The 18,573-nt window shown below is 44.4% G+C and overlaps 1 protein-coding gene across 1 annotated transcript in view; it reads right to left on the minus strand.

The window, feature by feature from the left end:
* The window catches only part of LOC131090559 (ubiquinol-cytochrome-c reductase complex assembly factor 1), a 46,977-nt gene extending 28,628 nt beyond the window's left edge, over positions 1-18,349 (minus strand). The window contains exons 1-6 of the mRNA XM_058035999.1: positions 18,298-18,349; positions 14,127-14,231; positions 12,701-12,805; positions 7,892-7,999; positions 5,520-5,592; positions 26-83 (exon numbers count right to left, since the gene is read on the minus strand). Of these exons, the coding sequence (XP_057891982.1) occupies positions 26-83; positions 5,520-5,592; positions 7,892-7,999; positions 12,701-12,805; positions 14,127-14,231; positions 18,298-18,321 (473 nt within the window). The 5' untranslated portion in view covers positions 18,322-18,349. The remainder of the gene's footprint in view (positions 1-25; positions 84-5,519; positions 5,593-7,891; positions 8,000-12,700; positions 12,806-14,126; positions 14,232-18,297) is intronic.
* Between the last annotated feature and the right edge of the window lie 224 nt (positions 18,350-18,573).

Raw genomic sequence — 18,573 nt, forward strand, 5'->3', positions numbered from 1 at the left:
TATTACTATTTTGTCTTTCACTTACCAGACATGAAGCTGGGCTACTAGAAACCATGAATTCAAAGTATCAGGCATTTGGCATCCTTGATCGAAGGGGGGGAAAAAAAAACACAAAACCAAAACAAAACATTAAAATTAATTAAATCCCATTTTGTGCTTAACAGAAAATCACTGCACCAAAATCTAAAAGCACTTTAGTAATTTATTTTCAGCAATAACAGTACATACATACTGCAAACACCATTTACTGTTTACTGTTTGTGCTTAAATTCTAGAACATACAGCCACAGGATGCTGTGGATTCTGAAAGATTTCAGGTGTTTAGAATCCACTTGAGTAACTTTTACAGAGGGGGGAAATTCCACAATGGAGAGTCAAACATGTGGCTTCTAGCCTGGAGAGTCTCAAAGCAGCAGTGACTAACACAGAGGAATCAATGGATGCTTTGCTCCATTCTTACATTCTTCCCTCCCATGTGCTGCTGTCTCCTGCCAGGCACAGAGCTCTGTGTTACCTGAGTCTGCTCCCACTCCCTGGCTGGATTCACTCCATGGCTGCACAGCCCACAGCACTCTGAGTGCTCCAGCCAGGCTACATCAGGATTAAACCCATCAACCAACCACAGAAAATCTGTTTCCAGATTCAGCTCTACTCCCACAGCCATTGCTTTCCCAGAGATGGTTTGTCCATATGTGTGCTCACAGGATGGATTTTCATGTGCTGTTAGGATGCGAGGTTGGAGATTTAGGCAACGTGGCACAAAAACCATATTCCTCTTTCTCATGCTTGAAAAAAAAAATGAACCTGTGGGTTCTGTGCATGCCAAATCCTTTAGTTCCTGTCAATCTCAAACCTTCCTCCCAGGCACACTTCTGCATCTGTTTCCTGGAGAAGGTTTTAAGGCAAGTCCCTAATGAGAAGGATCTGAGGCAGCCACCTTGGCCTACCCAGCACTTGGTGTTCCCTTCTGAGCCGTTCAAACCTAGCTGGAAGAAGGCCAGAGAGCCTTCAGAAAGTGACTCTACAGTCAGATATGCCCTAGGGAAGTCAACCTCATCTTTTCTGTGCTAAATAGATTCCTTCCTGGCTCCTATGCTTCTTTGCTGTCAAGTATTACAAAGGAGATTCACCCAGATCATGAAGCAATGCTTTCACAGCCTTTTTCTTTTTACATGCCAGCTCTGGTCAGAAGAACCAAACAGATCACCACTATTCCTCCCTCCCCAGAGAGATGACTCCATCAGGCCTAGGAGGTGCCAAGGTTCAGCACCACTGCCCATACATCACCTCTAAGACAGTACAAAGACACAAACAGTCCATGTTTGGAGATTAAACACAGGTCTCCCTCACCCTTCTACCCTTCTGGCTCTCTCATTCCTATTAGAAATAATTCCTGTGCCTAGAAATGACTACTCTGACCTAAAGCCACGCCAAGGCATCTCTAACTAGGGCAGCAGCACACAATGCCTGCATTAACCAAACCATCTCAGTAAATGCAGGTTCCACAGGCAAGAGGCAAACACTCAATTCAGACAGAGGTTTCTCCAGTAGGAGCTCCCATGGATCAGTCCCCACCACAGAAATCACTCTGCAGTGGAAAGCAAAGCTCACACCTCCACTCCTGGAAACACAGAAAGTTTTTAAAGACCTATTCAGTACCCAGGAGGCAAGAATTTTTTCTCTAATTTTCCAAGAGTTGCAATTCTATTTTTATAAATCATTTTTAACTTCTATATTTGGACTGTCTGCATGGTAAATTTAAAGGAAGGGTGGCTCCTTTAAGCAAAAGCAAGAACTTTTTCATGATGGATCATCTTTGCCACTACCACAACTTTAGGAAGGACACAATGGGGTAACATCCACACATCCTGCACAAGAACAGGAGTGTTGTGCTCCCCTGAGTGTGGCAGGCAGCAGCAGGAGCCTGGAAGGCACCGAGTGGTGCCTATTATGGGAGACATTAGAATTAAGAGTCCTGTAACCTCCAGCCTTTTTTGAGCTGCACTGAGCCCCACTAGGAGCCATCCAAAAGCCTGATTTGGTGGGACAAGCTCTCTACTGCTGCAGCTGCCTGACTCTAGAGAATTAACAGCATTAATAATTCAAGTTCAATTCAAGGTAACCCTACAGTCCACATTCATCAGCCAAACTCCAGTTCAGCTCTGAGTATTACCTGCCTGATGCTAAAAGTTCTTTTGACCTTTCAAGTCTGAGGTCAGACATGAAACTCTCTCCTCACAGGCTGCCTCCTCTGTTGCATGGGAACTACCCAAGCTCTGTGCCAAACCTGGCACCAGCAACTTTGCTATTCCCTTTGCAGCTTCTCTCTTCTCCTTTAAACAAGAAACAACTGACATCCTAAAATAGCTCCACTTTCCCCATAAGTAGACATTTGGGATATGGGCTCTAAAGCAGAGTTCCCGAAGTTTTGTCCATGAGTGATCCAATATTGAAAGACAAAGGGATAGCAAGTATAATAAAATTAGCTGCAGTTTTATACTCAAGAGTCTCAATTAAAACACCTTCTTTATATCCTACAGCAGCCTCATGACTTGCATAGCCACAGTCTGTATTTTGGGAACTGCTGTTCCAAGACATATTCAGACACAGGCAGTTCACAGGGCTCTCATACTGTGGCACAAAAAGTCTCAGAAATTCCACTGGGCACCAGCAGGAATGCAGTGAGATAGAAGAGAGCCCATAGACATGAAAATGGACACTGTCCTAGCCCTCCACTACACCATCCACTCTTTACACTGTCACCTCTGTAAGAGAGCGACCCTACAAACTCCCCACAGCATTCCAAGTTCCACTGTGACTTCCAGAAGGTCCCAGTGCTGTTGTTCCTTATGCCACAACAGAACCACACCACAAAAGCACACCCAGAAAACACTGAGAAGGGCTCTGTGCAGAACTGTTCTGCTCACTCAGGTTAAGGAGCCCATGAGTGGTTTCACACATGAAGGGCTGCAGGTTTCCCAGGTCAGCTCTGCAGGTGAGCAGGGCTCACACACGGCCAGGAAGGAGCTAATAAGCTCTCCAGAGAGCAAAGCTGACTCTGAGCAGTTCACCTGATATCAACACCCTCCTGCTGGAGCCAGAAGGGCAGCAGAGCACAAACACAGCCCAGGTGAGCACATGGCTCAGACAGCACCACCCTGCCCTGGGGCTCCCGTGGGCATTGGGAGGGGAGCAGCACCCATGGAGCACAGGCTGGGGCACTGCTCTGCTGCAGCAGGCACACACAGGTCACAGGGACCTGCCTCTCCTCCCACCAGCCCCCCAGGCTGCTCCTTCAGCAGTGAGCAATGGGCTTAAGCAATGTCCATCTTTAAAACCAGCTCCCGACTGACACAGTTTGATGCAGACATGGTAAACTCAAGTGAAAGTTGGGTATCCTGCTCCATGCCATGTTCTCCTCTCAGTTATGCACTCCCTAGCACCTGCTTTGTGCCACAGCTGCTCTCCACCAGACCCTTCCATGTGCCACTTAGCTCACCAACACAGCAAACCAGGATGTCAGTAAACTGAGCTGTTCTCCTCACCAAGGACAGACCTGTGCAGTCCAGAGCAGGGAAAGATGTGAGACTTTCCCCTTTGGCTGCTACTTCAATTCAGCTGCCCATGGAACCACAGCCTAAAGCTTCTCCATGGCAAAATCCTGTTTAAAGCTTCCCACCCATCCCACACTGCTTGTTTTAGGGGAGCTACTTTTTAACATGGATCACAAGCCTGTTAAATTTTTGAGCTTATCTCCCAAAAGAGTTTAATTTCTATGTGACAGAAGTAAAAGAAACTTCTTTTACCTGTTGTGGTATGAAAACAATGATTTCTTTGGAACCACAAGCACTGACCCCCCACAGCACAGGTGATCCTATACCACCAACAGGTGCATCATGCACTCCATCAATCTCAGAAAATTACCTTGTTCCTTAGGCAACAACTGTCTCAAGTCCATACAAACATATCCTACTCTTTAAATACATGCTTTCTTTTTAAGACAACATCAAAAGCACAACTGAAGCTATTTTACTCTGTACTGAACCTGAAAATCTGTGCCAGAATTTTTTCCACAAACAAGTCTAGAAATTCCTTTAAATTTTAAGCTAGGGCAACATTTATAGATCTTTGTACAATTAAACAGGGATAGTGAAACACCAGTTAAAGACAGCAAAGCCCTTGTTTGAGAGGTAAATACCACAAACAGAGCAGACCCTATCTGAGCAAGCCTGGGAGGGCACTCAGCTGGGAGAGGGTGTGCACAGGCAAAATGAGGTTCCTAAGTTTTGATCACTAGTAATGAATCCTACTGCTCACAGAGTTCTCTCACTCCTGCAACCACTGAAACCACATCAGAGGTTTGGAAAATCTTCTGAAAAACACTTGAAAATTTTGCAGTAGCAACACCATGTAACAAACCACCCTCACTATGCTCTGCACTGCATGAAGGTGTTCCTTCAGCTGGTCTCTCATGAGGCAGCAGCCCCAACCTGTGCTGTAAGGAAGCATCTGGCAGCTCAGGAATCCAGGCCAGATCCAGCTAATGGGTTTACTACCAGCTAAATCACACTGACAGAAGAAATAATTCACCTAAGCAAAAAATACTATTGCAGCTTACATAATTGCCAAAGAACATCTTCCCTCTTCACCAGCCAGGTTTGAAACTATTCAAAGCTGCAACAGATTTTTGAGCTGATAGTTAAAAACCACTGTGTGCAACATCAAAAAAATCATCCCAATCCAAGCCACTAATGTACCTATATACTTATAGAAGGGACTTGTTCTGCCTATGTTCTAGTTATATATATATATATATATATATATATATGTATGTATATGTATATGTATATACGTGTATATGTATATATGTATATATGTATATACATGTATATGTATATATGTATATATCTATATATATAGAGTGTTCTAGTCATACTCTCTACCCAGTCAAGAGATGTGTCCTGATTTAATGCTGTCAGGGTCAGTAAAAAATGTAGAAAGTCTCTTAATTTGTACCCAAACCTCCCCCAGCCATGACAGAGACAGGTGATCCCTGTGACCTGACCTTGTATCATTAAAAAGTTGTGCATTAGTGCATGGGGGTGATTCCCTTACCTGCATCCCAGTTGTACTGGGGATGGCACAGGGTAGGACACAGAGACCATAAAAGGGGAAGGGATATTTGGATTCTTTGTTTATCCCACCCTGGTAATAAAAAATGGTAATATCCCTTGAAGTCCAGGCTATTCCAAGGTCTTCCCATCCCACTCCCGTTCCTGTTGCCCACTGCAGCAGGGAAAATGTAACAATGCCAGACTCCAGGGTCTGCCCTGGTACCCCTGGCACTCCAGAGCTCAGGGGAACGCTGCAGTACAGTCCCCTTCCAGCTGACCATGCCCTGCTAAGGTCTGACAAGACTTTGTTGTAGCATTTATTATCACAAACAGACCCAGTGACATGATTCCAGTGTGTGTTCCCCTCCCAGGGCAGCAGGCACACAGCCTCAGGGCAGCACTTACTGTTGAAGAACTCCTCGAAGTCGGTTTTCTCCACGCAGCACGCGTACATGCGCAGCGCCGCCACCTTCAGCTTCTGAACAAAAGGAACAGACAGCACTTGAAACGTTCATCACCGAGCTGGGGAACACTGCTGGCTTTGTCCCTGAACACTGGGAACACTGCTGAACACTGTCCCTTTGTCCCACACTGCCATTCTCTGAAAACACTTCTTTTGAGAATCACCATTGCTTGAGATTTTCAGGGGCACATTAAACTGTTAGATCTGCCAGTAATGGCATGAGTATAATTCATTTTGCCTTGAAGGAAACAAGATTATTAAATGTCTTCCTGAATATCCTTCCAAATCCAGTGTGTTAAAATACTTGATATAATTACAGAAAATATAAATTAAATGGTTTTCCTTACAGAGTCTCTGAAGATCCCAATTCACAACTCCTGGTTTCCTCCAACAAATTTAAGTGATGCATACCACTAAGAGTGTTCTGTGTAATTTAAGTTTAAAATATTAAAGTCACATACCAGTCATGTCCTAAAAATAGCTTTTTTTTTCCTAGAAAAGTGACATTTGACTGATTATGAGAGTGAGAAAGGAATCCCAAATGAACAACATGAGGTATTCCTGCGTGCTTTGGCATTTCTCATTTTGTTCCCAGCCTGCCACTGCACCCAAAACACCTCCAGTGCATCATCCAGAACACAGACACACATGCTGAAGCTTCAAAGAGCACAATAACTAATAGCAAAAATCTTAAAGAGAAATGGCATTGGGTTTGGATTGCTCTGGTTTGGTTTTCTGTTTTTTCTAGTGACACATACCAGTGATCATCTCAGTGCTCACCACACTGCAGGGATGAGCACCCTGCCTGCTAAATGGCAGTTCAAATCACCAAAGTAATTATTTGTGTCTCCTTCAACCAAAAGGAAAATAAAGAAGTTGCAAATGATTGCTGAGGAAACACAGGAGCTCATTATTTTTCTTATTCAGTAATCTCAGGCTTCTGTCAAAAATCAAAGATACAGCTAAACTTCTTGAAGTAAAATGATTTGCATTGCTTACAGGAGTTCTGAAGGTTTCCCTTTTAAAGGAAACACTGCCTGGCCTGTGAGCAGAGATCTCCCTGGTGAGAGTCACTGCCCCAGAGCAGGCATTACTAGACATTAAAAACATATTGTAAAAAACAGTCCCCACAATCCAGCCCTTAAATAATGCAGGTAACAAAGGAGAAACTGATGAAATTTAATCATGGAAGTTTTAGGGTGTAGAAGAAGCGTGGGGGAAGGGAGAATAACACAGAAAAAAGCAAGAGAAATTTTAAGAAACTTCCCAAAGATCTCCTAGAGAGCACGGGCAAGGCCAAAAATGAACTCAGGTCTCTTGGGCCCTAACCACAAAATAACTCTCTCCCAACCCAGGATCCCCAGCCAAAAGCAGGCAGTAAAGAGCAGCAATTAAGGAGAACTCTGAAATCAACACTTAGAGCTAACAAGAATCTTTATTACAACAATATGTACACAAGCACATGGGAGAGAAACTACACTCTCAAGAGGTTTAGCATCACCTGATTAAAGCAACTGATTTTAACCAAAATAACTAAGCCTGTTACAAGTCATTTATCTTTGCTTTACACTTTCTGAGGAGCAGCATGCAACCAGCAACAGTTCCAGGTCAGTCTCTGAAGAGGTGCACTCTGCCTTGCAGCTATTCAAAGCACCTTAAAACTTCCATTATTTTTAATCTTTTTATTCAAATAACTGGTTTTTTATTTCAACACAATTGAGCTCAGTCCTTCTTTCAAGCTGCCTTCTCCTCTCATTCTTTTGCACTCTTCCTTAGTTCAGAGAAAAACAATTATGAATTTCATCTTTTTTCTTCCACATAAGGAACCAAAAGCATCTCTCACAGAGCTGCTCTCACTTAGTCAATGTTAACAACTGTTTTATGAAAGGGCTATTTAAAAAGAAAAGGAGAAAGAGCAGGACCTGTTTGTGACTCTGCCCCAGTCAGCTACCACTGAACAGTGATTTGAGCAGCAACCACACCATATTTCAGCACTGCCTGCTCAGCAGACCCTCCTGGTAAGGCTCTTACTCTGTTCTTTGGGGCACAAATGAAGTGAAAATCAGATATCTGAACACATTCAAGAAGGATTTAGACTCTACCCAATACAGCACTGTTGCATATGTCAATGATGGCAATACATAATGGAGGTTCAAGATCTGGATTATTAATTCCTTACACCAGAAAACAGAAATTTACATTAAAACTTATCTATGAAGTACTGCTCCTATCATAAGAAAATAATGTGGAGTGGTTTTGGTCTGCTTTTTAGAACTATGAAACAAACAAAAGAATTATTAAATTACTGCTTTACCCATCTGCTGTACTTGAGTGGTCCCGTGAACCCGAAGGCTTCCATTATCCTTGTAAAAGCACCCACTTTTTCTTCAGATGACAGCAAGGAATCTTTTGCAGAAAGATGCTGTAAAATTGAAATAGCACATACTTCAGTCTCAGCACTTAAATCTAATACATTTTAGATAGCAAAGTTACAAATTTACCAGAGAATTTTAGGTCTTTATTGCCTGTTTTCTTTGTTCAACTGTTTTTTAAACAAAAAACACTGTTTAGGTCTCCTCTGAAAACATTCCACTGGTTTTCATATGTGCCATTCCTCTGTGTATGAATACAAAAATTGCATAACCATTGTGATAACAACATCCCATTGGAAGCTCAAATATTTAATATTTACAGAAACTTGCTTTCCAAAATATGCCTTCTATCCTAGACTCCCATATTCATTCTAGGTGTCTTTACATGGGCTTAAGTCTTTTGCAGATAAAATGAGCAAACAAATCACAGAAACAGAGTAAATAAAGCTAACCTTTCACATTCCCTTTCTTCCTCTCACAGGCATTGTACAGTAATTATGCATTACACAAAGCAATCAGCTCTGTTTTAAAACCAATGAAGATACATGCACCCACCATTTTACCAAAGAGCTCCCCCAGACTCTTACTCTCCTAGTTGATCTACAGAGTACTTGCAGAAAATCCAGATCAGCAAAGTACTTAGTGAGCAATGATTTGCAGTGTCTGCAAACATGAAGATAAACGTTCTTTTCCAGACTCACTACACACCTTAAACACCCCTGGGCTGGTGCTGTGGCTTTAGTCCAGTGGAGAGGTGGGGACAGGGAGAGAACTGGGAGGGTAAAAGTGAGAAAATTGAGATAAGGGCAGTAAAACAAAAGCCAGAGACACAGCAAGGCCAAAGGAGGAATTCATCCCCCACTTCCCCAGGGCAGGCAGGTGCTAAGCCATCCCCAGGGCAGCTGGGCTCCATCAGAGTAACATCACACCAGTGTCCCCCCCTTCCTCCTTCTTCCCAAGCTTTAGATGTGAGAATGATGCTGGATGGTCTGGGCTGTCCCCACTGTGTCCCCACTGTGTCCCTGCAATTCCTTGTGCACCCCCAGCTGCTCCACTGGTGGGGAGAGGAGCAGGAAAGGCCTCAGCCTTGTGTCAGCCCTGCTCAGTAACTCAAACATGCCTGGGAAATCAGGCCTGTGTCCAGCACAAATCCAAACCACAGCCACACCAGCTACCAGGAAGAAAATTTACTCTCCCCCAGCCCAAAGCAGCACAACTGGTAAGAAAACTTTATGGCATTCAGCCCCAGCAGCACCATCAGCCAGCTGTAATCACCACTGGTACTCCAGCAAATCATTTCCATGAATTAAGTATGCAGTACAGACTTTTTGCTATCAACAAATTACTTTTAACCTATCTATTGCACATGAACCTCCTAGGTATGATTTGAGGAAATACAGCTGAGAGCCATTATAACCTGTGAGAGTAATGAGAGCAGGATGCCAGCTCCAGCAAGGACCAGGAGCAGACTCTTGGGGATGCCACAAAAGCAGAGAAATACAGCACACACCTCCCCAGCCTTCTGGGATGTACCTGCCCAGCTTCTGACAGACATTCCTGCACAAGAAAATGTATCTATTCTTTTTTTTTTTGTCAGCTCCAACTAGCTACACCTTCAGTATCCCAGTGGCATTTGAAATTACTTAACCTCAGTAACACAAAGTCGTGGTATGTTTGATTTCACAGTTTAATCATGTTTTAAAAAAAATCCCTTGTGCCTTTTTAAAATCCAACCTTGTAATTTGGACTAGATGACCTTTAAAAGTCCCTTCCAACCCAAAGTATTCTATGATCCTTGGATGTTCCAAATTTTCCCATAAGAACCTGCAAACAACCACTTCCTATCCCACTTTTCAGTAACTTTTATTACTTTTATAGGCCAGTATCATACATGCATTCCTTAGTTTAGAAGGGTCCTAAAACTGGCTGAAAAAGGCTGAAACAGGCTATTCTCATACTGAAAGCTTTTCCCCTTTCTGATAATTCTCTATAGACTTCTTAGCACTACTATAGTAGTGTTTGAAAAGGCATGAATGATAAGTAAATACATACAGATTAAAATACAGATCCATACTCTGCACAAGGTGCTATCATTAATTAAAAACTAGCTGTAAAGGTGACAAACTTAGAGCTCTCAGACAGAGTCCATCCCTGTGTATATCCACACACCAGCCTGAGTATTTGAGATAAAATACCCTGCACTCATGCACTGTCCAAGGATGTCTGCCAGTGCCTTGAATCCTGCCATGCCCAGCATTCAGGTGAATGGGAGAAACACACCCAGCACCATTTTAACATCTGTCAACCTCCCAGCAGTGTAACACTGCCCAGACCTCCTGTGATACTCAGCTCCTCTGAATGCTGGTCATCAACCCTGCTCTCCAGGTCCCCAATGTCTGCAGAGGCTCATCCCACCTCTGCCACACGTGATGGACCCAGTGATTCCCTGACATGTACTGGTATTTAAACCAGTTTTTATTTAAACCTCCTCTGCAGGATTATGCAGTGCAATACTCCCTGCTACTCTACAAATGGCTCCTAACCTTCCATCCTAACTCCAAAATCCCCCCTCCAGCCAGGCAATGGTAGGAACTGCTGAAGGCAGAGCTTGTGTCCAATAACCACTGCCACATTCACTAAATCATTCATCTCCTCCACAGGAATTCAAGTCACACTGAACCTCTAATGAACCCAGGCAGAATTTCACTACATGTCTCTTATCTATAAATGCACATGAAGTCTCCCTCTGTACAGGTTTTTTGTTATGCAGAGAAAGTTAAAAACCAAAATTGTCTCAATTTGTCTGCTGTTAGCTCATCACTAAAACAAGGGCTAACCAACCAGCAGGTTTCTCTAGGAAATGCCATGTTTCTTGCTTCTTTCTTCTGCAAGGCAGCCCGGACTAGCTCAAGAGATGGTGAAGGGATTTAAGCAGAGAGTGCTTGGTTCAACCTATGGATAGAGGTCTGAAGCTCATCCTGTCAATGCCAGGACTGCAGCCAAATGCAATTAAACTTTCCTATAAGTGTCTGCAAAATCAGATCTAGAAAACACTGGGGTGAGGGGGGGGAAACTGTGTGGTGCTTAGTTGCCAGCTGGGCTAAAACCACAACAGAGAGAAAGAAAAAACTTTAAAAATGTATTTTATACCTCACTCAAGCTTATGAAGACACTGCAAGGGACATAAGCCTACCTCAGGCTGCCTTTTCTGCTCAATACCTGTAAGGCAGTGCTTAAAGCAAACAACCATTTTAATTTTGACACCAAACATAAACTGAAACATCTGGAGCTCACCATTAATTCCAAACCACTTTCCCACCAGGACTGCATAGTCAAGTTCACATTTCAAAGATGAGTAAGTACTTCTCTATTCAAAATAATGAAGTTGCAGTCCAAAAACTCACCTCAAACCTACAGTGTTGTAAACTGCTTCCTCTCTGGTCATAAATCCTGCCTGGCTTCTTACACCATGGCTATTTTAACTGGGAAGTTTCCCCATCCATCTTTCAGCCCTTGTACCCCTCCCCTTGCCCTTTCCAATACACCAAAACAAATCTTGGGTCCTGCCTTGAAGATTTTCATGGCACTCCTGGTTTGTTTGAGGTACTGTCCTGTCACCCACTGCTCTCCCAGGCCTGCTCTGTAAGTGCTGCCTGTGCAGGGCTCAGAGCAGTGCAGGCAGGATGGGGATTAGGGGCAAGCACCATCTTTGGGAGCCTGGATAACAACTTTAGCTCTGGCCATGATAAATTGCCCAATCCCTTTGTATATGCTTCAAACTCTGTCTGCAAAATGTTTGGTTTATCTTAATAGCTGAAAAATACTGAAAATTTGACTATAAGAAGGAAAAAACCCTAGCTGAGAACTAAATGCAAAGACCAGGCAGGGGCTCTTCCTTTGCACACTTCTGGTTTTACTTCATTTTTTCTATCCATGTCAAAATAACAAATTTAAAATTCTTCTTAGCATGTACCTCTAACTCCACACCAGCAAAATGAACTATTAGCTAGACAACAAACTGGGATTATTGTTTTCATGGAACTTTTACCCATCAGTCCCCAACTCTTTTTCCTTCTGTCATCTCACTTCTCATGCACGTGCTCCATTTTGCCATTTTCTTCACACTGGATTAACAAGATATCAGGATATTTATTAGTTGAGAGATGCTAACACCCTTAGTTTAAGTGGTGAACTGATATTACGGAGTTGATTCATGCCTCAGAAAACTTCTACTCCAGGACAAAAGACAATGCATGTACAAGACACATAGACCACAAATTAACAGAATAGTACAGATGAACAGTAAATTGTTACACAATAATTAGCTGTTACTAATAAACTGCATGACAATTTTCAGTGTTTAGAAGATAGAAAAACTCTCACCACATATTATTCCCAAACCAAAGAATAAGGAAACATTTTGTCACTTCAGGTATGTGTAGAAGGAACATCTGCCCCCAACATCTTGACTTAATTTCTTCCCTGACTGGAAGGAAGCCCTCAGCCTTGGCAATGAACCTTCACCCTGATCACCCAACTGTAACTGCACCTTCCTATGCCAGCCCCTCCTTCGCTGGAAAGGAACAGAATTCCTTCTCCAATCACCAGACCCACTGTTCACATTACACTAAAACATCTTAGAGAAAGGCTGAATCCTCTCCTATGTGTTCTTAGAAGTGTTTTGCCTCCTGTCTCTGTAGAATCCCCAGCCCATGTGTCCTCCAACAATAAAACTTCCCAACTCTTCTCACCTTACTCGTATTGTGAAAGGATCTGTTTTGCTGTGTGATGGCTCCATTGGCTTGAATCAATCCACCACAGAATTTAGAGAGTTGGAAGGTGCCAGCCTTGTGTCTCTAGTAGAAATGATAAAAGAAAAGAAAAATAATTGAGACCACTGATTTTGCATCAACCACCTGTAGTTTTCTTCCAAGTCAATTAATTCTGGCTAATCCTGAAAAACTCTGCATCACAAATAGCACAGATTTATTACAGCAACTGTTACAAATAAAATGGCTGTCCATCCTTAATGCTCCAGACCACATTTTCCAGTGTTCCATAAATGTACTGATGGAATGGACTGGTAGAACACTGCACTCAAAAGCCACAGCCTCTCTGCTTTGGCTCTCACACTACTTCTAATTATGGGGTTTGTCTCTTAATAAAGAATAATTGTTTCTTCTGACTTAGCAGACAAATAGCTCTTTTTATCTACAACTTTATAGCCTGTTCAATTGTTTTTGTGGCCAAGACTTGAGAAAACACAAATTGCAGGGTAAATGCTACCACTACAGCCCGTATGACTTCAGTCCCAGATCTAGTGCACAACAAAGAAAATTCCCAAGCAGGAGCAAGTGAGCTCCCCAGGAAAGAAGCTGCACACTGAACAGAATATTCTCAGTCTCCCAGCACACCCAGCTTAGCAGCACCTCATTTATCAATTAATTCAGACAGAGTAAATATGCTGTTCAGAGCAGTCATGCCCAGATGTGTACTGAATGTAGAGTAAGCCCAACTTCATTAATAATTTCACAACTGCTCATTTCCACCTCTAGTCCCAACATCACATGCTACTGGTGCAAACTGGTGCTTTAATAATAGGGTTAGCATTCTATGTCTATTCCCATTTTCTACATATTTTTCACTGCTTTATCATAAGCTGCTATTACTTGATGCTCTAGTTGATTTACTCAGGACAGACACACTCTGGCACTATGCTGGTGTCCCACAACAGAGAGCCAAACTGCAAAGCTTCCACTGCAACAACACCAAATGTGCTGTGCAAGGTAAGCATCCATCAGTACTGGGAACTCCAAGGTCACTGTACAGTGGAGATGCCTTATAAAGTGTTCTCTAAAATAAAATGCTGGAAGCAGCATGCAAACATGACTGGCTTGTAATAGCTCGCTTGGAAAAGTAACACCTCCATTTGGACTTCTGCATTTAATCTTCTCATGACAGATCATTTGGATCTATTAAAAGACACACCTGGACATGTAACAAGAGTGGGAGCTCACTCCTGCAGCAGCAGAGAGCTCTAGAGTTGCCTTGGAATTTCCACAATACACAGTGAAGACATCACTTTTGGAAGCCTCTTTATTGAAAAACTCTTACTTTTTTTTGGTAATTTCAGATCATTCAATTTTTCAGACACTTTAACATGCACTGATGTCTTACCTGGAAAGCACTGCAGAGCACCCACCTCCAGGGGCCTGGGACTGCAGGGCTCTGCAGCAACCCACAGCACCCTGCTGTCCACTGGGTCACTCCAGCCTGGCAGCTCTGCAACGAGGAGAGGAGCAATGAGGGAAAGAATTGGACACGGATGTGCACAAATAGTGTAACTGCCCCTCTGCTCTCACAGGTTTTATTAATTCATATGACAAAACCAACATGGAGCTGTGTAAGGAGGGCAGGGGGAAGGGTTTAGGTTGGGTATCAGGGAAAGGCTCTTCCCCAGAGGGTGCTGGCACTGCCCAGGCTCCCCAGGGAATGGGCACGGCCCCGAGGCTGCCAGAGCTCCAGGAGTGTTGGGACAGCTCTGCCAGGCACAGGGGGGATTGCTGGGGTGTCTGTGCAGGGCTGGGCATGGGACTCAATGATCCTTGTGGGTCCCTTCCAGCTCAGGATATTCCATGATTCTAACAATCCTCAGATTCAACTCCCAACTTGTGCTTGACAAGAGTATAAATTTTGATTATGAAAATATTTTGCCTTCCAGTACAAGTATCCAACCCAAGTCTGATGGCAGAAACAGATGAATGGAAGGAAATGGTGGGCTGTCTACATCAAAAAACCACACCACAACTACTCTGTCTATACAATAAATTCAAATGCTTAAGAAGCATTCTTCAATTGACTGAGTAAGCTCTAAAAAGCCCTCATCCAACTGAGTTTTTATGCATCTTTCTCTTACTTTACTCAGGCACAGCTAAGAATTTTCGTATTCCAAAAGTATATTGTCCCCATAAATTTTAGTGAAGATCATTATTTTCTGTCCTGAAAATGTCAGCAATACAAAGAAGAGGTGTAGCTTCTTTTGCCTGCACCTTCTTTGCACCTTTCACCCTCTGCAACATTTAAGTTAGTACAATATTTGCCTCTTTCATACATACACTACATCAACACTGGAAATAATGTATGGAGATGCCATTTTCTAATAAAAATAGCTTCATCTTTGGTTGGTCACAAAGATGATTAAGAGACTGAAGCATGCAATGTATGAGCAGAGAAGACTTCAGGGAAATCTTATCAATCTGTATTAACATCTGGTGGGGTGGGCAGTCAGACTGTCCCTCAGTCTGTGCTCAGTGAAAGGACAACCACGAGAGCAGCAGATCTGCCCAGAGACCAGAGGAGCCAACACAAAGCACCCCGAGTTCCTGTCCCCCTCCTGTGACCCGTCATCACTGTCCCTCAACTGCAGAGCTGCACCTTGAATCCATCAAGGGAACTGATCTGGGGTTTTAAACACTGCCCAGGGAGAGATGCTGTCCCATGCCAAACATGGTGAGCGTTCACTGCTACTACACCTTCTGATCTACTCAGGCTTCTGATCTCTGCACCTAACATCACCATCAGCAAGTGAAATTATGAAAATGACACATTTCTCTCCAAAAAACCATTTCAGCTGAGTCCCACAAAATACTTCTTGAGACAACCTAGTGTTCTGACCCAAACAGTTTAATAAACACTTAATTGAAAAAGAAGCTTTTGTTTTTGTTTTTTTTTTTTTGCGAACAATTACTACAAGATCCAAGGATCTGACACAGTTTTTTTGAGGCTTTTTCTCACTAACATGCCCAGGTTATGGCTTAGAGCTTGAACATACTGAGGTTTGGAACTGCTGAAAAGCACAAATGCAACAAAACTGGACAGAGACATATGAAAACAAAAAAAACCAAAAAAAAAAAAAAAAAAAAAAACAAAAAAAAAAAAAGCATAAGCACACTTAAAAGTTGAGATGTGATAAACAATCCAGTAATAAAGAAAACAGACACCAGGAGATAGCAGAGAATATGAGGAGCTAAGGAATTTTCTCTAAGCCAGCATCACTCTGCAGAACACAGCCTTCCTTTCAAACTGCAAGTGCTTCTTTTGCTTCCCCCCTGGGCTGAAAGAAAATGTACCAAGCCTAAACTGAACAGGATTACTCAGGAATGGTCTGCAGACAGCTGCCTTGTCAAGACAGAGATGAAAGAATATCACTAGTCTTTTAAATCCTCTTGGCAAACTTTTGGAAATACTTAGGTAGCAGGCAAGCTATTTTTCAAGGTATCTTGGGCAAAAGCCAGATTTATCATAATGCCAGTATTAAGGAGCAGAGCTGAAATGTCAGGGCTGTATCATACAGCAGGAACTCAAAGTCAGACAAAAACCGAATTTTCCTTATTTCCAGTAAAAGGAAGACAGAAAGTCTTAAGAGTCGTTTTCATACAATTAGGAAACGACTGAATTCTAATGCAGAAACACGTGCTGAGAAATGCCAGGGATGAGCAGTTCTTGAGCTGAAGCTGAGCATACTTCAGCTCACAAAAACGGCAGATAACTACATCATCTCCTCTCAAAGAGAAACCTTTCTGGTCTGACTGAAAAATTATATCAGCTTGCTTTGCCACACAAATGCCAGCAGCAGCTGGCTGAGGAGCTGCCCAGGGACAGGTGAGCCCAGGAGGCAAATTCTTCCCCCTCAGAAGCAGCTTCCATTGCAATCCCTGCCCTGGGGGTGAGGCTCCACAGACAGCTGAGCCCTCCTGGTGCCTCACTGCTCCCCTAGTGCCCTCCCTGCTCCCTTCCTGCCTGGCTCCCCCCTGGCTGACCATTGCCTCTTTAATGCTTTCAAACTGCACAACCTGTTGTCACTGCTCTGCTGCTCCAGCACTTGGATCATGGGGCAAGAAAAAGGCAGGCAACAGAGCAAGGAGAAAGCACAGAGAAAGGGCAGGGGTGGGAGGAGAAAGCAGGAACTCAAGGTCGCTGCATTTGAGCTGCTCTTGAGCAGGTTTGTGCGTGGCTGCTCTCACCCCGAGTTTGGAAAGGGCAAGGCTCAGCATGACTGGGGAAACCACACCCTGAGCCATCGGGACTGACTGCATGCGTGGATATTGCCCCTATGCTAAAGGCCTTTCCCGTTCCTGGCACATCTGTCCCCACCTAGCAGTGCTGGCCAACCTGTGTGGTGATGTGAGATCATATCCAGGTACAAAATTCCGTGTTCTAGACAATATGCTAAAGAGAGGAACTCTGTCACAGATGCTTCAAAGGCTAATAGAAAGAAAAAATACACACAAATGGGAAAGAAGAAAGGAGTGGAGGCATCGGAAACCCACACTTTCCCAGGAACCCAAACACTTCCAATCTGAATCACATAACCACTAGGGCTGGAAAAGCCCTCTAAGGAGATCAAGTCCAACCATTACTAAACCATGTCACCAAGTGCTATATCCACATGGTGTCTGAATATTTCCAGGGATGGTATCTCCACCACTGCCCAGTGATGGTGCCAGTGCCTGAGCAGTACACAAGAATTGGAATCTTTACACTACCCTTGCTATCAAACAGCTCCAGAGTGAGAGGGGAAGGCCCCATAAGGGCAATGCCCACCCCTCAGGGCACACACTGAGCCCACCGGCAGGCACGTGTGTCCAGTTCCCACCAGGAGCCCAAATCCTTACACAACAGAAACACAGGATCAATTAACTTGGAAAAGACCTCTGAGATCACCGAGTTCAACCTATGACTGCAACACCATCATGTCAACTAGACCATGGCACAGAATCCCTTAAACACCACCAGGGATGGTGACTCCACCACTTGCCTGGACAGCCCCTTCCAATGCCTGATCACCCTTTCAGTGAAGAAATTCCTCCTGACGTCCCAGCTGAACCTCCTCTGGCACAACTTGAAGCTGTTTCCTCTCATCCTTGTTCCCGAACTCCTCCTGTCTATTCCCTCCTGTCAGGGAGTTTGTGCAGGTGCCCAAACTCAGGCTCAGGTGCCCCCTGAGCCTCCTTTTCTGCAGGCAGAGCCCGCCCAGCTCCCTCAGCCACTCCTGGTGCTCCAGCCCCTTCCCCAGCTCCGTTCCCTTCTCTAAACATGCTCCAGCCCCTCACTAACCCTTCAGCAAACACAAACTCCATAGGAAAAGCTCGCCCGGCTGCTTCACCAGACATGGGGCGCGAGGCCATAGGGCGGGAAGCAGGAGCAGCCCCCGCTGACACCCCTGGGGCTGCAGGGGGAGGCCGCCACAGGGGCGGCACAGGCACAACCCCGGCTCCACACGCCGCTCGCCCCCTCAGCACCACAGCTCTGTCCCCTCCTTCCTCCCCTCCCTCCTCCCTTCGCTCACCAGGGCCCGCGCCAGCGCCGCCATGAGTCCCCGGCGCCGCTTCCGCCGGCGCGGCCCGGCCCCTTCCGCGGGAAGCGCCGGGCGGGCGGCGGCGTGAGGCGGGCGGGCGGCCATGGCAGCCTTCCCCGGCGTGAAACAAACCGATAATGACACGCTCGAGAGAGTGATTATGTAGTTGTGTTTCCATGGGAAGGAGAGTACCTTTCCCTGGTGTTTAAAGCGCAGGTTATAAGCTACCCACGGGAGGTAAAGGTTAAGGAAGCTTCCCATTCTGAA

The sequence above is a fragment of the Melospiza georgiana genome, chromosome 17 (assembly GCF_028018845.1).
Source record: "Melospiza georgiana isolate bMelGeo1 chromosome 17, bMelGeo1.pri, whole genome shotgun sequence".
Classification (NCBI taxonomy): Eukaryota; Metazoa; Chordata; class Aves; order Passeriformes; family Passerellidae; genus Melospiza; species Melospiza georgiana.